Source organism: Nuphar pumila, chromosome 9 (genome assembly GCF_984573655.1).
Source record: "Nuphar pumila chromosome 9, dmNupPumi1.hap1.1, whole genome shotgun sequence".
NCBI classification, from domain to species: domain Eukaryota; kingdom Viridiplantae; phylum Streptophyta; class Magnoliopsida; order Nymphaeales; family Nymphaeaceae; genus Nuphar; species Nuphar pumila.
The window spans coordinates 2,296,397-2,324,375 of record NC_143257.1 but is presented as its reverse complement, the minus strand read 5'-3'; the positions used below and the strand labels follow the sequence as shown (position 1 = coordinate 2,324,375).

The 27,979-nt window shown below is 42.6% G+C and overlaps 1 protein-coding gene across 1 annotated transcript; it reads right to left on the bottom strand.

Moving 5' to 3' along the window:
- LOC149828188 (universal stress protein PHOS32-like) lies at window positions 1–27,979 on the bottom strand. Its single transcript, XM_090017435.1, has 4 exons — window positions 27,720–27,979; window positions 27,510–27,619; window positions 27,274–27,392; window positions 1–246 (listed from the first exon to the last, which is right to left on the bottom strand). Exons 1-4 carry the CDS (start codon window positions 27,892–27,894, stop codon window positions 159–161), a joined length of 492 nt encoding a protein of 163 aa, XP_089873561.1. The 5' UTR covers window positions 27,895–27,979; the 3' UTR covers window positions 1–158.

Below are 27,979 nucleotides of genomic sequence, written 5' to 3'. Positions count from 1 at the left end.
TTTGAAGAGTGTAGACAGATTGATTGATCTTCCTGTATATTATATTCAACAACCCATTTTGCTTCACAACAGCAACAAGAAACTATATATGCAGTCACTTATTAGAGTATTAAAAAGTAAACTTCAAGATTTATTAAACATGTTACAGGTACATTTCCTCATGGCTTGAACTTTGGATCTTTCACTATGGTCACAGGGCATGGAGAATTTGACAGAACGTAATTTGTGACACTTCCCAGCAAGATCCTGTAAATTAGAGAAAAACAGAGTTAAAATATAGGAAGCTCTCATGTACTAAATGAAACAGTTAATCAGTAGGAAAGGAACTAAGAAACATCATCCAATATCTTAGCAACCAGAAATGTGAGTTGGTCACCAATAAATTTTAGATTAAGTTTCCAATGTCCTTTCACAAGAGGTATTACCTTGAGACGAGCGAAACCTACATTTCCAGCAATGGCACATAAAGTATACACATGGTAGCACGTTATGCATAACCGTATAATGACATCTAAAGATTCATGGTAGTGTGGACAGAATTATCATCAATTCAACACAACCATGAACCATCATTTTATCAGGATCATCAGATAATATGAATATCATCACCGTCATTCTTCCACATCAGGTGAAACCATGACCACCACCAACATTATGCCATGATCACCACCAGAATCAGAATTACTCAAAAACATATTATTAGTCATCACAAACCACCCCTGCTTACCAACAAGACCACCATTGCAATCAAATGACCAACATCATGTCAGCCATCTTCCACTGACTGGTAGTTTTCACAGTCAAGACATACAGTCCTTAAATTAGATGATAAAAATGTGCACCAGCCTAGCCTATCACACCTGGGATGGGGGCAAGCCTCTCCTATGTGTAGTGTACCACATCATACTCATGGCTAAATTGATATGTTGGTTTGCTCCCATTTGAGATCTTTTTCTAACTCACTGCCGGTGGTTGTCCTCTACTGGAAGATGTGACAAGTGGGTGACTATGTACATAGGCATCACATGAGGCATAGCAATTCTGCTATAGGAATAGCAGCACAATCTTACCATACCATAGGCCATTTTCCCTTCTAGCTGAATTTCAATATGTATAATGCCCATGAATGAGATCAGGATTGTCAGAAATGATTTAAAAAAAGAGAGCATAATGGTTCCATCAAGCTTTTTGAGATATTAAAGATTTGCATGTCATAGGCTGTTTCTCTTACTAGCTGATTTCACTATGTACAATGCCAGTGAACGAGACCATGCCTGTGGGACATGGTAAAAAATAGGACACTCCTGATGGCTCCATCAGTCCTTTTGAAACATTATGATTATATCTTTCATGTACAACCACTCTCAGCAAAAGGATCCACTGGAATTCAATAGCAAAATCATGCATACAGTATACCAGGACTATGTTTTCATTACTCTCTTCAAGTACTCAAAAAGTACATATGAAGTTGGTCTATCATATGTGTCAAAAGAGATGCATGCACTGTCACAACAGCAAGGTTAACCACTAAATTTTTTACATGTGCGTTTATGAACAAAATAAGGTCAATAAAAAGCACAGTTTGCAAATTCCTTGCATTTATCTTCCAAGGTAATGGATCCCAACAGCCACGTTGTATCACGATGGATCAAGTTGAGCAACATAATAAGGTGTTATTTATATGGGGGCCATGCATGTTGAGAAATGCAATATTATGTATGTCTAATGTGGGTTGTACCCATTGATGTATTTCTGTGTATGTGTAAGGGTGGTTCTGTATTTTAGCCCTCAAAAGTGTAGTAATCAAAGTAAGAGGCTCATACTGGTCCAAAATTAGTTTTAGTGGTGCAGCAAGGGGGTCAACCCCAATATGTTGTATTATTCTTTGGTCTTTACTTTACAAGTGAATGAAGTTTCTCTTTGTGGTTCTTTCTCTCTATGCTCTCTTCATCTTCTTCTTCTCTTGCTTTGCTTTGCTAATGTTAAGGCATCAAGTCACTGGTTTTGTCACCACCTTAGAAAGTGATGTACTCATGTCTCTCGACTCAAAAAAGAGCTATTTCTAAAACTCATCAGACAATCCCAATTATGACCAACAGGCATAATTGGCAACAAATAACTATAGACACCGAAGCAACTAATTGAGCCTCCCGAGTCAGGATCAGAGTTACCAGTTGAGAAAGTGGAAGTGGGAAGCGCTTTGGAAAGTGGAAGCAGGAAGCGAGACCCTTTGAAAATTTTAGGAAGCGGGAAGCGCAGGACGACTTAGAACTTAGAAGAGAACCATAAATTGTCTTAGAAGAAAGAAGAAAAGCGAACCAGAAACGACCTAAGAAGTCACTGGGAAGCGAAAAAAAGAAAAAAGAAAGAGAAACAAAATGAAAACACACAAAAAATAAAATAAAAAAAGGGAAAGAGAGCTTTCCAATTTTTTTTTTTGCTATTCCCAGCACGTTTTGGAAGCGCCACATTTCGTGCTTCTGAAACGTGCTTCAGGGAAGCGCTTTCCCATGTCCTATGGCGGTTTCAGTAACCATGGTAAAGATCTATTCCTATCCGTGATATCTCTAGATGGATCAAACCAAAACAGACATTTGAAAGGATTGAACTGACTGAGGCTAGCTAGGTTTTGAAACAGTCAATTATACAAATCAACATGAAACTCATGGATTTCAAGTGGATTCTAGAATTACACACAAGACCATGTAAAAGGCCAATAGCCAAGGACTGAGACAGTCAATTTTGCCAGTCACCATGGATTAAGTGCCGACTCTAGCAACCACACCTATGTCACATGGGTGCGGGTGCGGGGGTGGGGCACTTTCAAAAAACTTGGGTGCGGGGGTGCGGCAAATATATATATATATATATATATATATATATATATATATATATATATATATATAAAGTCCAAAAGTTGGACATAAATGACCCTGCATGTGTTGACTGCACCCAGGGTCAGGTTGACCACATCGGGTGCGGGTGCGGGTGCGGGTGCGGGTGCGGGTGCGGGTGCGGGTGACATAGAACCACAGACAAGACCATCACAAACTCAATTCACCCATTTTCTCTAAGACAGAACACAAGCCTATCACCAAAGCTGCTCTAGCTCATTAACATTGCCAAATCCCACCAGGGTCGCCCAATTGGCAGCCAGCCTGGGGAGAAGGTGCTGACCCCTCCGCCCCAGGTTAGACTCCTGGGTAAGCGGGTGCCTTTAACTGGTGGGCTCAGTAAGGGCTTGGGTGTCGGTGACCCTACCCGGGGTTTTGCTCGGGTCCATAAGTGACCCAGTCCTCTGCGTGGGTTTCTCATCGTTAAAACACTGCAAAATCCCCGAAGCTAATATTCACATACATCCTTCCGATGCACAAGTTTGCAACTCTTACGCAGTCTTTGAATTTACCGACGTAACTCACCCATCCAAGCATATTGGCTGAACTGAAATATTGCTCTGTATTGTGCCTCACACTGGCAATATCCCTTCAATAGCATTATTCTGGATGAGCGAATGTTTAGATGCACCCACTTTCCAGAAAACAGGATAAACTGGGAAATGAATGCCATTCTCAATCTGACCCCATTTTCTGGAAAATGGTGTACCAGAACAAAGCAACAAATTATTGATGGATCATATTTCAGATCACACAGTTTCACAATCGTCATCATGATATAAAACACGAAATACATCAATAAATACAAATGTGTAAAGAACATGATTAACAGACGACCGAAACAGTAACAGGGAGCAAGCATGGCATTTTCCGCATCAGACCAAAATCCAGACGTAAGCATATAAACAAACACATGCACAGAACATAAAGAAAACAACATGCACATGTTTAGAATATGCAGCAGGCTAAGGCGTACGAAAGTACTCCCCTTAGAGAAGATTCGCCCCCACATACTGTGCAGATCAGGGTCCGGCGTCCTTCCCCCAGGATACAATAGCCACGACGAACCGAACGGTGCACTCCGATGGATCGTCCTTCGAAAACAGCCTCTTCGAACCACAGTTGCAGAACAACCCCTTTCGGGATAACTCACAGGAAAAAGAGAGAGAGATGGGAAATCGCAGAATGCTTCTTCAGAAATCGTCTGTCTCAGTCACCCTGTAACCCCACCCCTGACCACGCTTTTATAACCCACGAACGGTTATGAAACGTGGAAGGAGCCCGTTACGGAATCCGAGGGGACGTGATCCGACTTCGAAAGATCGAGATCCGTTACGGAATCCGAAGTTCCATAACGGGCACGAAATCCGAGGAGTCGTGACCCGTTATCCATTCTCATTACCCGTTACCGAATCCAAAGAAACTTTGGGTAAAAAGATACTTGTCTTGATTGGATATGGCCCTAAAGGGCCAATTACCCGACCCGACCCGACCCGACCCGACCCGGCTCGGCTCGGCTCGGCACGGCACGGCACGGCGGGCGGACGCGCGCGCGCGCGCGCGTGTGTGGTGGTCATCCCACTCCCTTGTTCTCAGGAACAAGTGTATGAGTTCACTAATTGCTTATAAAGCTCTCAGAAAACTCATGCAAAAGCAATATGGGACTATTCCACCTTATCAAGACCTCTATCTTAAACACCTCATTCCTTCTTTGAATTTCTCTCCATTCTTTCTTACACCTAACATTCCCCCACAAATTCAAAGAATGAAGCGGGAGGAAACAAAAGTGCCAAAAAGAGACATTCTGCAACAAGACATATCATGCTTTCAGCAATGGTACCTTCCGGTTTGAACCACTACCTTAGTTGACTAACTTTTACCCCCACAGGAACGAAGTGAACTGAAGTCTTGAACTTGAACCTATGGTGTAGGAGTGTCCATTAGCAACAACACGATAAAGGTTCTGGTTGTAATCTTTAGGGGCGGCGCGTTAATGGCCATGCGCCCGAATCCTGTTTCATGAGTGACTTCAGGAATAACCCAATTCCTTGAACTGCGGCCACACAGTCACACTCACATAGGTGGGCTTCTCCAAAGATGCACTGCTAACATCTCGCCTTGAAAGCTTTGAACCCATTCAGAGTTTTAACTCTTCCTTAACTTGCAGCTACAGCACCTTTCCAGAGTAAACAGGGGAACAGACACAGATACAAAGTATCATATTTAATAAGGTGCTATCCAGTTCACCCTACAGCTTGTTATTACCACATTGAACCTACTTTGTGGGATCTCCACTCAGATAGGTTGGGTTGCTACTGTAGATGAACTACTGATGGGTTTCAGTCCCATCCCCTCTCTGGATTTTAGGACTAAAGACTTATCTAGTCCTTTCGTTAATGGGTCAGCTGTGTTTTCTTTGGATCCAACATAGTCCACAGCAACCACTAACTGAGACACCAGTTCCCTTACAGATTTTATTCTGACTTGGATGTGTCTCCTCTGCTTTTGGTTATATTTTGTGCTTTTAATCTTTGCAATTGTGGCCATATTGTCACAATGCACAGATATCGCAGGAATTGGCTTGCACATTAAAGGAAGTTCCTCAAGAAGTCCCTTTAACCATTCAGCTTCCAATCCAGTGACATCTAAAGCACAGAGTTCAGCCTCAAAAGTAGACCGAGACAAGATGGTCTGCTTTACTGATCTCCAGGCGACTGCACCGCCACCCAAGGTAAATACATACCCAGTCACGCCATAACTGCCAGAGTTCATGGCTATCCAGCTTGCATCACTATATCCCTCAAGAACTGCAGGGAATCTCTTGTAATGCAAACTCAAGGAAATAGTTCCTTTCAGGTATCTAAGTACCCTGTCCAATGCCTTCCAATGAGTGCGATTTGGACAACTTGTGTATCTACTTAATTTTGTCACAGAGAACGAAATATCCGGTCTCGTGCAATTTGCAAGATACATCAAACTTCCAATAATCTGAGAATACCTCAATTGAGACACAGGAACACCAGTCGTATTCTTATGAAGAGGGATAGAAGGGTCATATGGAGTTGCTACAGATCTCCCTTGGTTATAACCAAATTTCACAAGTACTTTCTCGACAAAGTGAGATTGTGAAATGGTTAACCCTTCAGCTGAACGAGTCAGCTTTAAGCCTAAGATCACGCTTGCAACACCCATATCCTTCATATCAAACTTACTACTAAGAAACGACTTTGTCTCATTAACAATTCCCATATTGGAACCAAACAGTAGAATATCATCTACATACAGGCATAAAATAATACAACCATCACTTTTAACTTTACAATAAACACACTTATCAGATTCATTGACAACAAAACCAAATGATAATATAATATTATCAAACTTCTCATGCCATTGTTTAGGGGCTTGTTTTAGTCCATATAATGACTTAACAAGTCTACAAACTTTATCTTCATTACCAGGAGCCACATAACCCTCAGGTTGATCCATATAGATCTCTTCTTCAAGATCGCCATGCAAGAAAGCGGTCTTCACGTCCATTTGATGGACCGAGAGATCATAAATGGAAGCCAGTGCTATAAGCACTCTAATAGTGGTCATCCGGGTAACCGGAGAATAGGTATCGAAATAGTCTATTCCCTCCTTTTGTTTGAACCCCTTGGCAACCAGTCTCGCCTTGTACTTGTCAATGGATCCATCTGGTTTCAACTTCTTCTTAAAGATCCATTTGCACCCAATTGTGGAACTACCACGAGGGAGGTCAACCAGTTCCCAAGTACCATTAGAGATAATGGAATCCATTTCACTCTTGATGGCATCTTTCCAATGCTTTGCTTCAGGTGAAGCCATTGCATCTCGGAAAGTGGGAGGATCATCTTCGATAAGGTAAGTGATAAAGTCACTTCCCAAATCCTTGGTAATCCTTGGTCTCTTGCTCCTTCTAGGTTCAACCACTTCCTCAGACTCATCGGGTCTAGGATGGGAACAAGATGGTTCTACCCCCACATCTGTCATCCTTCCCACATGTTCGGGAATGGAACCAGAAGTTGAAGGTATATCTACAGAAGACAGATTTTGAGGTACACCAACTTTCATGGGAAATACATCCTCAAAGAATGTAGCTTCTCGAAGCTCTACAATAGAGTTAACATCTATGCCAGATATCTCAGACTTAATTACTAAGAACTTGTAGGCATAGCTGTTCTCTACATAACCCAAAAAGACAGCATCTACTGTTTTAGGACCCAACTTCTTCCTATTGTGCTCTGGGACAAGTACCTTTGCAAGGCACCCCCACACTTTAAGGTATTTTAAGCTAGCTTTCCTATTTCTCCAGAGTTCGAAAGGGCTACTATCCTTATGCTTCTGAGGTACTCTATTCAGAATGTGGCAAGCCGTATTCAGAGCATCCCCCCACATATAGGTAGGTAATCCAGAACTCCCAAGTAGAGTATTTATCATGTCAGTTAGGGTTCTATTCTTTCTTTCTGCAATCCCATTGGATTGAGGAGAATATGGAGCAGTAAACTCATGAACTATTCCAACAGATTTGCAATATTCATCGAGTTTATTAGAGGTATATTCTCCTCCTCTATCAGACCTCAATCTTTTAAGTTTTCTACCAGTTTGTGTTTCTGCTTCATTCTTAAAGTTAAGAAACTTATCAAAAGCTTCATCTTTTGATTTTAGCAGATACACGTAACAGTATTTAGTGCAATCATCTATAAAAGTGATAAAATACTTTTTATGATTTCTAGTTAACACTCCATTAAACTCACAGATATCTGTATGCACCAGATCCAATATTTCAGAATCTCTAACAATCGTATGGAATGGTTTCCTACATTGTTTTGCTTGCACACAAATTTCACATTTTTTAGTTTTATCAATGGAATGCTCAGGAATCATTTTCAAGTTCATCATGCGTTTCACAGAGTTGAAATTCACATGACCTAATCTATTATGCCATAAGTCAGATGATTCTATGTTATAAGCAACATTAGACAATGAGTCAAAAGAAACATCATTTTCTAATTTATCACTGCAAACATGTTCAACACGAAGTTTAAATAAACCATCATCTAAATACCCCTTGCCAATAAAAGTTCCAGAATGTAAAATAACAACTTTATTACATTTAAAGTTAAATTCATAACCCTCTCTAACAAGACATGAACCACTTAGAATGTTCCTTCTAACTACAGGCACATGGTGCACTCTGTGTAAAGATAGAACTCGTCCTGAAGGAAACTTCAGATCCACGCGTCCAATTCCTAACACCTTTGCAGCCGTTGAATTGCCCATAGTCACGGATCTGCCTGCAGCAGCCTGGTATGAGACAAAGACAGACTTATCAGCACAGACGTGCACATTAGCCCCAGTGTCAACCAGCCACTCAGTTGGCTCATAAACGTGATAGATTTGTGGGTTAATAGAAACATACCCAGTACTGGTCCCAACGACCTCAGTCACCATGTTGACTTGAGGCGTTCCTTCTGTGGTCCCATGAGCTTTGGCTTTCTTGGAAGGACATTCCTTAGCCCAGTGCCCAACCTGCCCACAGTTCCAGCAAGGTTTGTTCTTTGCCTTTTTCTGGATTTTGGCCTTAGGTTTAAACTGGTTTTTCATTGCAGATTTCGATTTTTGTCCTTTGCCCTTAAAAGCTCCCGTCATCATGTTCACCTTAGGCGGTTCAGTTGGCATTACGATCTGTTTCTGGCTCCTATGCTCCTCTTCAATGGCAATGGCTACCATAAGATCATCTAGAGAAATTTTTCCTCTACGGTGCTTGAGAGACATACCGAAGTCTACCCAAGACTTAGGAAATTTCTCTACGATGGTCATAACTTGAAACTTCTCAGGAAGTTTCATATCAGCCTCAGCCAAACTATGGAGCAACAACAGAAACTCGTGTGCCTGCTCAGTGACCGACTTGCCCTCTACCATCTGATATTTCAGAAACTTGGCAACAGAGTACTTTTCAAGACCTTGGTCTTCAGTATTGTACTTCTTGTCAAGTTGATCCCACAAACCCTTAGCAGTGGTAGACGGAGAACAGTACACATCGAACAATGTGTTGGACAGAGCCAACAATATGCAACCACGGCATATACTGTCCTTTTCTTTCCACTCTACAGCCGCAGTGACTGCAGCAGGGTCAGGGTTCGTATCAGACACCGAAGGGCAGTCGACTTCTAGAACATTCAACAGCCCTATCGTAGTGAACCAGATCTTCATGCGTTGCTGCCAACGTTTAAAGTTCTGCCCGGCAAACTTTTCCGGCATACCGGACATGTCCACTTTTGGTACAAACGCAGAAGAAGTCGACATGCTACGAATCTTCTCTAAGACTGATGGATCATATTTCAGATCACACAGTTTCACAATCGTCATCATGATATAAAACACGAAATACGTCAATAAATACAAATGTGTAAAGAACATGATTAACAGACGACCGAAACAGTAACAGGGAGCAAGCATGGCATTTTCCGCATCAGACCAAAATCCAGACGTAAGCATATAAACAAACACATGCACAGAACATAAAGAAAACAACATGCACATGTTTAGAATATGCAGCAGGCTAAGGCGTACGAAAGTACTCCCCTTAGAGAAGATTCGCCCCCACATACTGTGCAGATCAGGGTCCGGCGTCCTTCCCCCAGGATACAATAGCCACGACGAACCGAACGGTGCACTCCGATGGATCGTCCTTCGAAAACAGCCTCTTCGAACCACAGTTGCAGAACAACCCCTTTCGGGATAACTCACAGGAAAAAGAGAGAGAGATGGGAAATCGCAGAATGCTTCTTCAGAAATCGTCTGTCTCAGTCACCCTGTAACCCCACCCCTGACCACGCTTTTATAACCCACGAACGGTTATGAAACGTGGAAGGAGCCCGTTACGGAATCCGAGGGACGTGATCCGACTTCGAAAGATCGAGATCCGTTACGGAATCCGAAGTTCCATAACGGGCACGAAATCCGAGGAGTCGTGACCCGTTATCCATTCTCATTACCCGTTACCGAATCCAAAGAAACTTTGGGTAAAAAGATACTTGTCTTGATTGGATATGGCCCTAAAGGGCCAATTACCCGACCCGACCCGACCCGGCTCGGCTCGGCTCGGCACGGCACGGCACGGCGGGCGGGCGCGCGCGCGCGCGTGTGGTGGTCATCCCACTCCCTTGTTCTCAGGAACAAGTGTATGAGTTCACTAATTGCTTATAAAGCTCTCAGAAAACTCATGCAAAAGCAATATGGGACTATTCCACCTTATCAAGACCTCTATCTTAAACACCTCATTCCTTCTTTGAATTTCTCTCCATTCTTTCTTACACCTAACATTCCCCCACAAATTCAAAGAATGAAGCGGGAGGAAACAAAAGTGCCAAAAAGAGACATTCTGCAACAAGACATATCATGCTTTCAGCAATGGTACCTTCCGGTTTGAACCACTACCTTAGTTGACTAACTTTTACCCCCACAGGAACGAAGTGAACTGAAGTCTTGAACTTGAACCTATGGTGTAGGAGTGTCCATTAGCAACAACACGATAAAGGTTCTGGTTGTAATCTTTAGGGGCGGCGCGTTAATGGCCATGCGCCCGAATCCTGTTTCATGAGTGACTTCAGGAATAACCCAATTCCTTGAACTGCGGCCACACAGTCACACTCACATAGGTGGGCTTCTCCAAAGATGCACTGCTAACATCTCGCCTTGAAAGCTTTGAACCCATTCAGAGTTTTAACTCTTCCTTAACTTGCAGCTACAGCACCTTTCCAGAGTAAACAGGGGAACAGACACAGATACAAAGTATCATATTTAATAAGGTGCTATCCAGTTCACCCTACAGCTTGTTATTACCACATTGAACCTACTTTGTGGGATCTCCACTCAGATAGGTTGGGTTGCTACTGTAGATGAACTACTGATGGGTTTCAGTCCCATCCCCTCTCTGGATTTTAGGACTAAAGACTTATCTAGTCCTTTCGTTAATGGGTCAGCTGTGTTTTCTTTGGATCCAACATAGTCCACAGCAACCACTAACTGAGACACCAGTTCCCTTACAGATTTTATTCTGACTTGGATGTGTCTCCTCTGCTTTTGGTTATATTTTGTGCTTTTAATCTTTGCAATTGTGGCCATATTGTCACAATGCACAGATATCGCAGGAATTGGCTTGCACATTAAAGGAAGTTCCTCAAGAAGTCCCTTTAACCATTCAGCTTCCAATCCAGTGACATCTAAAGCACAGAGTTCAGCCTCAAAAGTAGACCGAGACAAGATGGTCTGCTTTACTGATCTCCAGGCGACTGCACCGCCACCCAAGGTAAATACATACCCAGTCACGCCATAACTGCCAGAGTTCATGGCTATCCAGCTTGCATCACTATATCCCTCAAGAACTGCAGGGAATCTCTTGTAATGCAAACTCAAGGAAATAGTTCCTTTCAGGTATCTAAGTACCCTGTCCAATGCCTTCCAATGAGTGCGATTTGGACAACTTGTGTATCTACTTAATTTTGTCACAGAGAACGAAATATCCGGTCTCGTGCAATTTGCAAGATACATCAAACTTCCAATAATCTGAGAATACCTCAATTGAGACACAGGAACACCAGTCGTATTCTTATGAAGAGGGATAGAAGGGTCATATGGAGTTGCTACAGATCTCCCTTGGTTATAACCAAATTTCACAAGTACTTTCTCGACAAAGTGAGATTGTGAAATGGTTAACCCTTCAGCTGAACGAGTCAGCTTTAAGCCTAAGATCACGCTTGCAACACCCATATCCTTCATATCAAACTTACTACTAAGAAACGACTTTGTCTCATTAACAATTCCCATATTGGAACCAAACAGTAGAATATCATCTACATACAGGCATAAAATAATACAACCATCACTTTTAACTTTACAATAAACACACTTATCAGATTCATTGACAACAAAACCAAATGATAATATAATATTATCAAACTTCTCATGCCATTGTTTAGGGGCTTGTTTTAGTCCATATAATGACTTAACAAGTCTACAAACTTTATCTTCATTACCAGGAGCCACATAACCCTCAGGTTGATCCATATAGATCTCTTCTTCAAGATCGCCATGCAAGAAAGCGGTCTTCACGTCCATTTGATGGACCGAGAGATCATAAATGGAAGCCAGTGCTATAAGCACTCTAATAGTGGTCATCCGGGTAACCGGAGAATAGGTATCGAAATAGTCTATTCCCTCCTTTTGTTTGAACCCCTTGGCAACCAGTCTCGCCTTGTACTTGTCAATGGATCCATCTGGTTTCAACTTCTTCTTAAAGATCCATTTGCACCCAATTGTGGAACTACCACGAGGGAGGTCAACCAGTTCCCAAGTACCATTAGAGATAATGGAATCCATTTCACTCTTGATGGCATCTTTCCAATGCTTTGCTTCAGGTGAAGCCATTGCATCTCGGAAAGTGGGAGGATCATCTTCGATAAGGTAAGTGATAAAGTCACTTCCCAAATCCTTGGTAATCCTTGGTCTCTTGCTCCTTCTAGGTTCAACCACTTCCTCAGACTCATCGGGTCTAGGATGGGAACAAGATGGTTCTACCCCCACATCTGTCATCCTTCCCACATGTTCGGGAATGGAACCAGAAGTTGAAGGTATATCTACAGAAGACAGATTTTGAGGTACACCAACTTTCATGGGAAATACATCCTCAAAGAATGTAGCTTCTCGAAGCTCTACAATAGAGTTAACATCTATGCCAGATATCTCAGACTTAATTACTAAGAACTTGTAGGCATAGCTGTTCTCTACATAACCCAAAAAGACAGCATCTACTGTTTTAGGACCCAACTTCTTCCTATTGTGCTCTGGGACAAGTACCTTTGCAAGGCACCCCCACACTTTAAGGTATTTTAAGCTAGCTTTCCTATTTCTCCAGAGTTCGAAAGGGCTACTATCCTTATGCTTCTGAGGTACTCTATTCAGAATGTGGCAAGCCGTATTCAGAGCATCCCCCCACATATAGGTAGGTAATCCAGAACTCCCAAGTAGAGTATTTATCATGTCAGTTAGGGTTCTATTCTTTCTTTCTGCAATCCCATTGGATTGAGGAGAATATGGAGCAGTAAACTCATGAACTATTCCAACAGATTTGCAATATTCATCGAGTTTATTAGAGGTATATTCTCCTCCTCTATCAGACCTCAATCTTTTAAGTTTTCTACCAGTTTGTGTTTCTGCTTCATTCTTAAAGTTAAGAAACTTATCAAAAGCTTCATCTTTTGATTTTAGCAGATACACGTAACAGTATTTAGTGCAATCATCTATAAAAGTGATAAAATACTTTTTATGATTTCTAGTTAACACTCCATTAAACTCACAGATATCTGTATGCACCAGATCCAATATTTCAGAATCTCTAACAATCGTATGGAATGGTTTCCTACATTGTTTTGCTTGCACACAAATTTCACATTTTTTAGTTTTATCAATGGAATGCTCAGGAATCATTTTCAAGTTCATCATGCGTTTCACAGAGTTGAAATTCACATGACCTAATCTATTATGCCATAAGTCAGATGATTCTATGTTATAAGCAACATTAGACAATGAGTCAAAAGAAACATCATTTTCTAATTTATCACTGCAAACATGTTCAACACGAAGTTTAAATAAACCATCATCTAAATACCCCTTGCCAATAAAAGTTCCAGAATGTAAAATAACAACTTTATTACATTTAAAGTTAAATTCATAACCCTCTCTAACAAGACATGAACCACTTAGAATGTTCCTTCTAACTACAGGCACATGGTGCACTCTGTGTAAAGATAGAACTCGTCCTGAAGGAAACTTCAGATCCACGCGTCCAATCCCTAACACCTTTGCAGCCGTTGAATTGCCCATAGTCACGGATCTGCCTGCAGCAGCCTGGTATGAGACAAAGACAGACTTATCAGCACAGACGTGCACATTAGCCCCAGTGTCAACCAGCCACTCAGTTGGCTCATAAACGTGATAGATTTGTGGGTTAATAGAAACATACCCAGTACTGGTCCCAACGACCTCAGTCACCATGTTGACTTGAGGCGTTCCTTCTGTGGTCCCATGAGCTTTGGCTTTCTTGGAAGGACATTCCTTAGCCCAGTGCCCAACCTGCCCACAGTTCCAGCAAGGTTTGTTCTTTGCCTTTTTCTGGATTTTGGCCTTAGGTTTAAACTGGTTTTTCATTGCAGATTTCGATTTTTGTCCTTTGCCCTTAAAAGCTCCCGTCATCATGTTCACCTTAGGCGGTTCAGTTGGCATTACGATCTGTTTCTGGCTCCTATGCTCCTCTTCAATGGCAATGGCTACCATAAGATCATCTAGAGAAATTTTTCCTCTACGGTGCTTGAGAGACATACCGAAGTCTACCCAAGACTTAGGAAATTTCTCTACGATGGTCATAACTTGAAACTTCTCAGGAAGTTTCATATCAGCCTCAGCCAAACTATGGAGCAACAACAGAAACTCGTGTGCCTGCTCAGTGACCGACTTGCCCTCTACCATCTGATATTTCAGAAACTTGGCAACAGAGTACTTTTCAAGACCTTGGTCTTCAGTATTGTACTTCTTGTCAAGTTGATCCCACAAACCCTTAGCAGTGGTAGACGAAGAACAGTACACATCGAACAATGTGTTGGACAGAGCCAACAATATGCAACCACGGCATATACTGTCCTTTTCTTTCCACTCTACAGCCGCAGTGACTGCAGCAGGGTCAGGGTTCGTATCAGACACCGAAGGGCAGTCGACTTCTAGAACATTCAACAGCCCTATCGTAGTGAACCAGATCTTCATGCGTTGCTGCCAACGTTTAAAGTTCTGCCCGGCAAACTTTTCCGGCATACCGGACATGTCCACTTTTGGTACAAACGCAGAAGAAGTCGACATGCTACGAATCTTCTCTAAGACTGATGGATCATATTTCAGATCACACAGTTTCACAATCGTCATCATGATATAAAACACGAAATACATCAATAAATACAAATGTGTAAAGAACATGATTAACAGACGACCGAAACAGTAACAGGGAGCAAGCATGGCATTTTCCGCATCAGACCAAAATCCAGACGTAAGCATATAAACAAACACATGCACAGAACATAAAGAAAACAACATGCACATGTTTAGAATATGCAGCAGGCTAAGGCGTACGAAAGTACTCCCCTTAGAGAAGATTCGCCCCCACATACTGTGCAGATCAGGGTCCGGCGTCCTTCCCCCAGGATACAATAGCCACGACGAACCGAACGGTGCACTCCGATGGATCGTCCTTCGAAAACAGCCTCTTCGAACCACAGTTGCAGAACAACCCCTTTCGGGATAACTCACAGGAAAAAGAGAGAGAGATGGGAAATCGCAGAATGCTTCTTCAGAAATCGTCTGTCTCAGTCACCCTGTAACCCCACCCCTGACCACGCTTTTATAACCCACGAACGGTTATGAAACGTGGAAGGAGCCCGTTACGGAATCCGAGGGGACGTGATCCGACTTCGAAAGATCGAGATCCGTTACGGAATCCGAAGTTCCATAACGGGCACGAAATCCGAGGAGTCGTGACCCGTTATCCATTCTCATTACCCGTTACCGAATCCAAAGAAACTTTGGGTAAAAAGATACTTGTCTTGATTGGATATGGCCCTAAAGGGCCAATTACCCGACCCGACCCGACCCGACCCGGCTCGGCTCGGCTCGGCACGGCACGGCACGGCGGGCGGGCGCGCGCGCGCGCGCGCGTGTGTGGTGGTCATCCCACTCCCTTGTTCTCAGGAACAAGTGTATGAGTTCACTAATTGCTTATAAAGCTCTCAGAAAACTCATGCAAAAGCAATATGGGACTATTCCACCTTATCAAGACCTCTATCTTAAACACCTCATTCCTTCTTTGAATTTCTCTCCATTCTTTCTTACACCTAACATTCCCCCACAAATTCAAAGAATGAAGCGGGAGGAAACAAAAGTGCCAAAAAGAGACATTCTGCAACAAGACATATCATGCTTTCAGCAATGGTACCTTCCGGTTTGAACCACTACCTTAGTTGACTAACTTTTACCCCCACAGGAACGAAGTGAACTGAAGTCTTGAACTTGAACCTATGGTGTAGGAGTGTCCATTAGCAACAACACGATAAAGGTTCTGGTTGTAATCTTTAGGGGCGGCGCGTTAATGGCCATGCGCCCGAATCCTGTTTCATGAGTGACTTCAGGAATAACCCAATTCCTTGAACTGCGGCCACACAGTCACACTCACATAGGTGGGCTTCTCCAAAGATGCACTGCTAACATCTCGCCTTGAAAGCTTTGAACCCATTCAGAGTTTTAACTCTTCCTTAACTTGCAGCTACAGCACCTTTCCAGAGTAAACAGGGGAACAGACACAGATACAAAGTATCATATTTAATAAGGTGCTATCCAGTTCACCCTACAGCTTGTTATTACCACATTGAACCTACTTTGTGGGATCTCCACTCAGATAGGTTGGGTTGCTACTGTAGATGAACTACTGATGGGTTTCAGTCCCATCCCCTCTCTGGATTTTAGGACTAAAGACTTATCTAGTCCTTTCGTTAATGGGTCAGCTGTGTTTTCTTTGGATCCAACATAGTCCACAGCAACCACTAACTGAGACACCAGTTCCCTTACAGATTTTATTCTGACTTGGATGTGTCTCCTCTGCTTTTGGTTATATTTTGTGCTTTTAATCTTTGCAATTGTGGCCATATTGTCACAATGCACAGATATCGCAGGAATTGGCTTGCACATTAAAGGAAGTTCCTCAAGAAGTCCCTTTAACCATTCAGCTTCCAATCCAGTGACATCTAAAGCACAGAGTTCAGCCTCAAAAGTAGACCGAGACAAGATGGTCTGCTTTACTGATCTCCAGGCGACTGCACCGCCACCCAAGGTAAATACATACCCAGTCACGCCATAACTGCCAGAGTTCATGGCTATCCAGCTTGCATCACTATATCCCTCAAGAACTGCAGGGAATCTCTTGTAATGCAAACTCAAGGAAATAGTTCCTTTCAGGTATCTAAGTACCCTGTCCAATGCCTTCCAATGAGTGCGATTTGGACAACTTGTGTATCTACTTAATTTTGTCACAGAGAACGAAATATCCGGTCTCGTGCAATTTGCAAGATACATCAAACTTCCAATAATCTGAGAATACCTCAATTGAGACACAGGAACACCAGTCGTATTCTTATGAAGAGGGATAGAAGGGTCATATGGAGTTGCTACAGATCTCCCTTGGTTATAACCAAATTTCACAAGTACTTTCTCGACAAAGTGAGATTGTGAAATGGTTAACCCTTCAGCTGAACGAGTCAGCTTTAAGCCTAAGATCACGCTTGCAACACCCATATCCTTCATATCAAACTTACTACTAAGAAACGACTTTGTCTCATTAACAATTCCCATATTGGAACCAAACAGTAGAATATCATCTACATACAGGCATAAAATAATACAACCATCACTTTTAACTTTACAATAAACACACTTATCAGATTCATTGACAACAAAACCAAATGATAATATAATATTATCAAACTTCTCATGCCATTGTTTAGGGGCTTGTTTTAGTCCATATAATGACTTAACAAGTCTACAAACTTTATCTTCATTACCAGGAGCCACATAACCCTCAGGTTGATCCATATAGATCTCTTCTTCAAGATCGCCATGCAAGAAAGCGGTCTTCACGTCCATTTGATGGACCGAGAGATCATAAATGGAAGCCAGTGCTATAAGCACTCTAATAGTGGTCATCCGGGTAACCGGAGAATAGGTATCGAAATAGTCTATTCCCTCCTTTTGTTTGAACCCCTTGGCAACCAGTCTCGCCTTGTACTTGTCAATGGATCCATCTGGTTTCAACTTCTTCTTAAAGATCCATTTGCACCCAATTGTGGAACTACCACGAGGGAGGTCAACCAGTTCCCAAGTACCATTAGAGATAATGGAATCCATTTCACTCTTGATGGCATCTTTCCAATGCTTTGCTTCAGGTGAAGCCATTGCATCTCGGAAAGTGGGAGGATCATCTTCGATAAGGTAAGTGATAAAGTCACTTCCCAAATCCTTGGTAATCCTTGGTCTCTTGCTCCTTCTAGGTTCAACCACTTCCTCAGACTCATCGGGTCTAGGATGGGAACAAGATGGTTCTACCCCCACATCTGTCATCCTTCCCACATGTTCGGGAATGGAACCAGAAGTTGAAGGTATATCTACAGAAGACAGATTTTGAGGTACACCAACTTTCATGGGAAATACATCCTCAAAGAATGTAGCTTCTCGAAGCTCTACAATAGAGTTAACATCTATGCCAGATATCTCAGACTTAATTACTAAGAACTTGTAGGCATAGCTGTTCTCTACATAACCCAAAAAGACAGCATCTACTGTTTTAGGACCCAACTTCTTCCTATTGTGCTCTGGGACAAGTACCTTTGCAAGGCACCCCCACACTTTAAGGTATTTTAAGCTAGCTTTCCTATTTCTCCAGAGTTCGAAAGGGCTACTATCCTTATGCTTCTGAGGTACTCTATTCAGAATGTGGCAAGCCGTATTCAGAGCATCCCCCCACATATAGGTAGGTAATCCAGAACTCCCAAGTAGAGTATTTATCATGTCAGTTAGGGTTCTATTCTTTCTTTCTGCAATCCCATTGGATTGAGGAGAATATGGAGCAGTAAACTCATGAACTATTCCAACAGATTTGCAATATTCATCGAGTTTATTAGAGGTATATTCTCCTCCTCTATCAGACCTCAATCTTTTAAGTTTTCTACCAGTTTGTGTTTCTGCTTCATTCTTAAAGTTAAGAAACTTATCAAAAGCTTCATCTTTTGATTTTAGCAGATACACGTAACAGTATTTAGTGCAATCATCTATAAAAGTGATAAAATACTTTTTATGATTTCTAGTTAACACTCCATTAAACTCACAGATATCTGTATGCACCAGATCCAATATTTCAGAATCTCTAACAATCGTATGGAATGGTTTCCTACATTGTTTTGCTTGCACACAAATTTCACATTTTTTAGTTTTATCAATGGAATGCTCAGGAATCATTTTCAAGTTCATCATGCGTTTCACAGAGTTGAAATTCACATGACCTAATCTATTATGCCATAAGTCAGATGATTCTATGTTATAAGCAACATTAGACAATGAGTCAAAAGAAACATCATTTTCTAATTTATCACTGCAAACATGTTCAACACGAAGTTTAAATAAACCATCATCTAAATACCCCTTGCCAATAAAAGTTCCAGAATGTAAAATAACAACTTTATTACATTTAAAGTTAAATTCATAACCCTCTCTAACAAGACATGAACCACTTAGAATGTTCCTTCTAACTACAGGCACATGGTGCACTCTGTGTAAAGATAGAACTCGTCCTGAAGGAAACTTCAGATCCACGCGTCCAATCCCTAACACCTTTGCAGCCGTTGAATTGCCCATAGTCACGGATCTGCCTGCAGCAGCCTGGTATGAGACAAAGACAGACTTATCAGCACAGACGTGCACATTAGCCCCAGTGTCAACCAGCCACTCAGTTGGCTCATAAACGTGATAGATTTGTGGGTTAATAGAAACATACCCAGTACTGGTCCCAACGACCTCAGTCACCATGTTGACTTGAGGCGTTCCTTCTGTGGTCCCATGAGCTTTGGCTTTCTTGGAAGGACATTCCTTAGCCCAGTGCCCAACCTGCCCACAGTTCCAGCAAGGTTTGTTCTTTGCCTTTTTCTGGATTTTGGCCTTAGGTTTAAACTGGTTTTTCATTGCAGATTTCGATTTTTGTCCTTTGCCCTTAAAAGCTCCCGTCATCATGTTCACCTTAGGCGGTTCAGTTGGCATTACGATCTGTTTCTGGCTCCTATGCTCCTCTTCAATGGCAATGGCTACCATAAGATCATCTAGAGAAATTTTTCCTCTACGGTGCTTGAGAGACATACCGAAGTCTACCCAAGACTTAGGAAATTTCTCTACGATGGTCATAACTTGAAACTTCTCAGGAAGTTTCATATCAGCCTCAGCCAAACTATGGAGCAACAACAGAAACTCGTGTGCCTGCTCAGTGACCGACTTGCCCTCTACCATCTGATATTTCAGAAACTTGGCAACAGAGTACTTTTCAAGACCTTGGTCTTCAGTATTGTACTTCTTGTCAAGTTGATCCCACAAACCCTTAGCAGTGGTAGACGAAGAACAGTACACATCGAACAATGTGTTGGACAGAGCCAACAATATGCAACCACGGCATATACTGTCCTTTTCTTTCCACTCTACAGCCGCAGTGACTGCAGCAGGGTCAGGGTTCGTATCAGACACCGAAGGGCAGTCGACTTCTAGAACATTCAACAGCCCTATCGTAGTGAACCAGATCTTCATGCGTTGCTGCCAACGTTTAAAGTTCTGCCCGGCAAACTTTTCCGGCATACCGGACATGTCCACTTTTGGTACAAACGCAGAAGAAGTCGACATGCTACGAATCTTCTCTAAGACTGATGGATCATATTTCAGATCACACAGTTTCACAATCGTCATCATGATATAAAACACGAAATACATCAATAAATACAAATGTGTAAAGAACATGATTAACAGACGACCGAAACAGTAACAGGGAGCAAGCATGGCATTTTCCGCATCAGACCAAAATCCAGACGTAAGCATATAAACAAACACATGCACAGAACATAAAGAAAACAACATGCACATGTTTAGAATATGCAGCAGGCTAAGGCGTACGAAAGTACTCCCCTTAGAGAAGATTCGCCCCCACATACTGTGCAGATCAGGGTCCGGCGTCCTTCCCCCAGGATACAATAGCCACGACGAACCGAACGGTGCACTCCGATGGATCGTCCTTCGAAAACAGCCTCTTCGAACCACAGTTGCAGAACAACCCCTTTCGGGATAACTCACAGGAAAAAGAGAGAGAGATGGGAAATCGCAGAATGCTTCTTCAGAAATCGTCTGTCTCAGTCACCCTGTAACCCCACCCCTGACCACGCTTTTATAACCCACGAACGGTTATGAAACGTGGAAGGAGCCCGTTACGGAATCCGAGGGGACGTGATCCGACTTCGAAAGATCGAGATCCGTTACGGAATCCGAAGTTCCATAACGGGCACGAAATCCGAGGAGTCGTGACCCGTTATCCATTCTCATTACCCGTTACCGAATCCAAAGAAACTTTGGGTAAAAAGATACTTGTCTTGATTGGATATGGCCCTAAAGGGCCAATTACCCGACCCGACCCGACCCGACCCGGCTCGGCTCGGCTCGGCACGGCACGGCACGGCGGGCGGGCGCGCGCGCGCGCGCGCGTGTGTGGTGGTCATCCCACTCCCTTGTTCTCAGGAACAAGTGTATGAGTTCACTAATTGCTTATAAAGCTCTCAGAAAACTCATGCAAAAGCAATATGGGACTATTCCACCTTATCAAGACCTCTATCTTAAACACCTCATTCCTTCTTTGAATTTCTCTCCATTCTTTCTTACACCTAACATTCCCCCACAAATTCAAAGAATGAAGCGGGAGGAAACAAAAGTGCCAAAAAGAGACATTCTGCAACAAGACATATCATGCTTTCAGCAATGGTACCTTCCGGTTTGAACCACTACCTTAGTTGACTAACTTTTACCCCCACAGGAACGAAGTGAACTGAAGTCTTGAACTTGAACCTATGGTGTAGGAGTGTCCATTAGCAACAACACGATAAAGGTTCTGGTTGTAATCTTTAGGGGCGGCGCGTTAATGGCCATGCGCCCGAATCCTGTTTCATGAGTGACTTCAGGAATAACCCAATTCCTTGAACTGCGGCCACACAGTCACACTCACATAGGTGGGCTTCTCCAAAGATGCACTGCTAACATCTCGCCTTGAAAGCTTTGAACCCATTCAGAGTTTTAACTCTTCCTTAACTTGCAGCTACAGCACCTTTCCAGAGTAAACAGGGGAACAGACACAGATACAAAGTATCATATTTAATAAGGTGCTATCCAGTTCACCCTACAGCTTGTTATTACCACATTGAACCTACTTTGTGGGATCTCCACTCAGATAGGTTGGGTTGCTACTGTAGATGAACTACTGATGGGTTTCAGTCCCATCCCCTCTCTGGATTTTAGGACTAAAGACTTATCTAGTCCTTTCGTTAATGGGTCAGCTGTGTTTTCTTTGGATCCAACATAGTCCACAGCAACCACTAACTGAGACACCAGTTCCCTTACAGATTTTATTCTGACTTGGATGTGTCTCCTCTGCTTTTGGTTATATTTTGTGCTTTTAATCTTTGCAATTGTGGCCATATTGTCACAATGCACAGATATCGCAGGAATTGGCTTGCACATTAAAGGAAGTTCCTCAAGAAGTCCCTTTAACCATTCAGCTTCCAATCCAGTGACATCTAAAGCACAGAGTTCAGCCTCAAAAGTAGACCGAGACAAGATGGTCTGCTTTACTGATCTCCAGGCGACTGCACCGCCACCCAAGGTAAATACATACCCAGTCACGCCATAACTGCCAGAGTTCATGGCTATCCAGCTTGCATCACTATATCCCTCAAGAACTGCAGGGAATCTCTTGTAATGCAAACTCAAGGAAATAGTTCCTTTCAGGTATCTAAGTACCCTGTCCAATGCCTTCCAATGAGTGCGATTTGGACAACTTGTGTATCTACTTAATTTTGTCACAGAGAACGAAATATCCGGTCTCGTGCAATTTGCAAGATACATCAAACTTCCAATAATCTGAGAATACCTCAATTGAGACACAGGAACACCAGTCGTATTCTTATGAAGAGGGATAGAAGGGTCATATGGAGTTGCTACAGATCTCCCTTGGTTATAACCAAATTTCACAAGTACTTTCTCGACAAAGTGAGATTGTGAAATGGTTAACCCTTCAGCTGAACGAGTCAGCTTTAAGCCTAAGATCACGCTTGCAACACCCATATCCTTCATATCAAACTTACTACTAAGAAACGACTTTGTCTCATTAACAATTCCCATATTGGAACCAAACAGTAGAATATCATCTACATACAGGCATAAAATAATACAACCATCACTTTTAACTTTACAATAAACACACTTATCAGATTCATTGACAACAAAACCAAATGATAATATAATATTATCAAACTTCTCATGCCATTGTTTAGGGGCTTGTTTTAGTCCATATAATGACTTAACAAGTCTACAAACTTTATCTTCATTACCAGGAGCCACATAACCCTCAGGTTGATCCATATAGATCTCTTCTTCAAGATCGCCATGCAAGAAAGCGGTCTTCACGTCCATTTGATGGACCGAGAGATCATAAATGGAAGCCAGTGCTATAAGCACTCTAATAGTGGTCATCCGGGTAACCGGAGAATAGGTATCGAAATAGTCTATTCCCTCCTTTTGTTTGAACCCCTTGGCAACCAGTCTCGCCTTGTACTTGTCAATGGATCCATCTGGTTTCAACTTCTTCTTAAAGATCCATTTGCACCCAATTGTGGAACTACCACGAGGGAGGTCAACCAGTTCCCAAGTACCATTAGAGATAATGGAATCCATTTCACTCTTGATGGCATCTTTCCAATGCTTTGCTTCAGGTGAAGCCATTGCATCTCGGAAAGTGGGAGGATCATCTTCGATAAGGTAAGTGATAAAGTCACTTCCCAAATCCTTGGTAATCCTTGGTCTCTTGCTCCTTCTAGGTTCAACCACTTCCTCAGACTCATCGGGTCTAGGATGGGAACAAGATGGTTCTACCCCCACATCTGTCATCCTTCCCACATGTTCGGGAATGGAACCAGAAGTTGAAGGTATATCTACAGAAGACAGATTTTGAGGTACACCAACTTTCATGGGAAATACATCCTCAAAGAATGTAGCTTCTCGAAGCTCTACAATAGAGTTAACATCTATGCCAGATATCTCAGACTTAATTACTAAGAACTTGTAGGCATAGCTGTTCTCTACATAACCCAAAAAGACAGCATCTACTGTTTTAGGACCCAACTTCTTCCTATTGTGCTCTGGGACAAGTACCTTTGCAAGGCACCCCCACACTTTAAGGTATTTTAAGCTAGCTTTCCTATTTCTCCAGAGTTCGAAAGGGCTACTATCCTTATGCTTCTGAGGTACTCTATTCAGAATGTGGCAAGCCGTATTCAGAGCATCCCCCCACATATAGGTAGGTAATCCAGAACTCCCAAGTAGAGTATTTATCATGTCAGTTAGGGTTCTATTCTTTCTTTCTGCAATCCCATTGGATTGAGGAGAATATGGAGCAGTAAACTCATGAACTATTCCAACAGATTTGCAATATTCATCGAGTTTATTAGAGGTATATTCTCCTCCTCTATCAGACCTCAATCTTTTAAGTTTTCTACCAGTTTGTGTTTCTGCTTCATTCTTAAAGTTAAGAAACTTATCAAAAGCTTCATCTTTTGATTTTAGCAGATACACGTAACAGTATTTAGTGCAATCATCTATAAAAGTGATAAAATACTTTTTATGATTTCTAGTTAACACTCCATTAAACTCACAGATATCTGTATGCACCAGATCCAATATTTCAGAATCTCTAACAATCGTATGGAATGGTTTCCTACATTGTTTTGCTTGCACACAAATTTCACATTTTTTAGTTTTATCAATGGAATGCTCAGGAATCATTTTCAAGTTCATCATGCGTTTCACAGAGTTGAAATTCACATGACCTAATCTATTATGCCATAAGTCAGATGATTCTATGTTATAAGCAACATTAGACAATGAGTCAAAAGAAACATCATTTTCTAATTTATCACTGCAAACATGTTCAACACGAAGTTTAAATAAACCATCATCTAAATACCCCTTGCCAATAAAAGTTCCAGAATGTAAAATAACAACTTTATTACATTTAAAGTTAAATTCATAACCCTCTCTAACAAGACATGAACCACTTAGAATGTTCCTTCTAACTACAGGCACATGGTGCACTCTGTGTAAAGATAGAACTCGTCCTGAAGGAAACTTCAGATCCACGCGTCCAATTCCTAACACCTTTGCAGCCGTTGAATTGCCCATAGTCACGGATCTGCCTGCAGCAGCCTGGTATGAGACAAAGACAGACTTATCAGCACAGACGTGCACATTAGCCCCAGTGTCAACCAGCCACTCAGTTGGCTCATAAACGTGATAGATTTGTGGGTTAATAGAAACATACCCAGTACTGGTCCCAACGACCTCAGTCACCATGTTGACTTGAGGCGTTCCTTCTGTGGTCCCATGAGCTTTGGCTTTCTTGGAAGGACATTCCTTAGCCCAGTGCCCAACCTGCCCACAGTTCCAGCAAGGTTTGTTCTTTGCCTTTTTCTGGATTTTGGCCTTAGGTTTAAACTGGTTTTTCATTGCAGATTTCGATTTTTGTCCTTTGCCCTTAAAAGCTCCCGTCATCATGTTCACCTTAGGCGGTTCAGTTGGCATTACGATCTGTTTCTGGCTCCTATGCTCCTCTTCAATGGCAATGGCTACCATAAGATCATCTAGAGAAATTTTTCCTCTACGGTGCTTGAGAGACATACCGAAGTCTACCCAAGACTTAGGAAATTTCTCTACGATGGTCATAACTTGAAACTTCTCAGGAAGTTTCATATCAGCCTCAGCCAAACTATGGAGCAACAACAGAAACTCGTGTGCCTGCTCAGTGACCGACTTGCCCTCTACCATCTGATATTTCAGAAACTTGGCAACAGAGTACTTTTCAAGACCTTGGTCTTCAGTATTGTACTTCTTGTCAAGTTGATCCCACAAACCCTTAGCAGTGGTAGACGGAGAACAGTACACATCGAACAATGTGTTGGACAGAGCCAACAATATGCAACCACGGCATATACTGTCCTTTTCTTTCCACTCTACAGCCGCAGTGACTGCAGCAGGGTCAGGGTTCGTATCAGACACCGAAGGGCAGTCGACTTCTAGAACATTCAACAGCCCTATCGTAGTGAACCAGATCTTCATGCGTTGCTGCCAACGTTTAAAGTTCTGCCCGGCAAACTTTTCCGGCATACCGGACATGTCCACTTTTGGTACAAACGCAGAAGAAGTCGACATGCTACGAATCTTCTCTAAGACTGATGGATCATATTTCAGATCACACAGTTTCACAATCGTCATCATGATATAAAACACGAAATACGTCAATAAATACAAATGTGTAAAGAACATGATTAACAGACGACCGAAACAGTAACAGGGAGCAAGCATGGCATTTTCCGCATCAGACCAAAATCCAGACGTAAGCATATAAACAAACACATGCACAGAACATAAAGAAAACAACATGCACATGTTTAGAATATGCAGCAGGCTAAGGCGTACGAAAGTACTCCCCTTAGAGAAGATTCGCCCCCACATACTGTGCAGATCAGGGTCCGGCGTCCTTCCCCCAGGATACAATAGCCACGACGAACCGAACGGTGCACTCCGATGGATCGTCCTTCGAAAACAGCCTCTTCGAACCACAGTTGCAGAACAACCCCTTTCGGGATAACTCACAGGAAAAAGAGAGAGAGATGGGAAATCGCAGAATGCTTCTTCAGAAATCGTCTGTCTCAGTCACCCTGTAACCCCACCCCTGACCACGCTTTTATAACCCACGAACGGTTATGAAACGTGGAAGGAGCCCGTTACGGAATCCGAGGGGACGTGATCCGACTTCGAAAGATCGAGATCCGTTACGGAATCCGAAGTTCCATAACGGGCACGGAATCCGAGGAGTCGTGACCCGTTATCCATTCTCATTACCCGTTACCGAATCCAAAGAAACTTTGGGTAAAAAGATACTTGTCTTGATCCCGACCCGACCCGACCCGGCCCGGCTCGGCACGGCACGGCACGGCGGGCGGGCGCGCGCGCGCGTGTGGTGGTCATCCCACTCCCTTGTTCTCAGGAACAAGTGTATGAGTTCACTAATTGCTTATAAAGCTCTCAGAAAACTCATGCAAAAGCAATATGGGACTATTCCACCTTATCAAGACCTCTATCTTAAACACCTCATTCCTTCTTTGAATTTCTCTCCATTCTTTCTTACACCTAACAATTATCTTCCCTCTTCTTTGGTCGAGATGGATCAGATATTCATATGGCCCAAATCTAATAAACTGATGATCAAAAGAGGAAACAACAACAAACCCCATAATCGAGTTCTTCATTTTACCTTTCTAACTAATTACATAGTAATAAAAATAAAATAAGCCTGATGGAGATGAAATGATAATTTTTACTCTCTATTTTGTAAAAAGCGAAAAAAAATTGGGGATCTCACCTTTGGATCTGTCCTAGCCCTCGGCTGCCCATCACCAGGGAGTCGAGCCTCAGATCCCCCACCGCATCACACAGCTTCTCCCTCGCATCCCCCCAATATATCTTCGTCACGATTGACGCCTAAGAATCCCACCACCCATCAATCAAAAACCATAAAATTTACAAGGAAACCAAAAACCCAGTTCGGTTGAAAAAAAAAAACCAACAATCGAAAAAAGAAAGAAAGACTCCACATACCTCCTTCTGACTCGCAGCAGTATCAAGCAAGTCCAAGACTTCTGCATCGGGTGCAACGTCGTATTGCTTCATCGAGTTGGGGTCTCTGAATTCCGCCAGTGGAATCAACGCTGTGAGAGAAAAAAAAAAGACCACCACCATCACCAAATCTATCTCAGACTAATCCTATCAAAACAAGAGAGAGAGAGAGAGGGTGTTGGTGGTGGTTACGGGATCCGGACTGTGCCCAGAGGAGGTTGCGAGCCTCTTCTCCCTTGCTCGTCTTGACGTGGATGAGGACGAGGGTCTCCCCCTTCTGCAGCAGATTGTTCACCGCCCACTGCAACGCCAGCTTGCTGCTCTTCGAGTAGTCGAGCGCCACCCCGATCTTCCTATCACCCGCCATCCTCTCTCTCTGTCTCTGTTCTCTGCTATCTCCTCGCTGAAACAGATATGGTAGACAGAGTGGATCTTATTCAGGTGGATTTCTA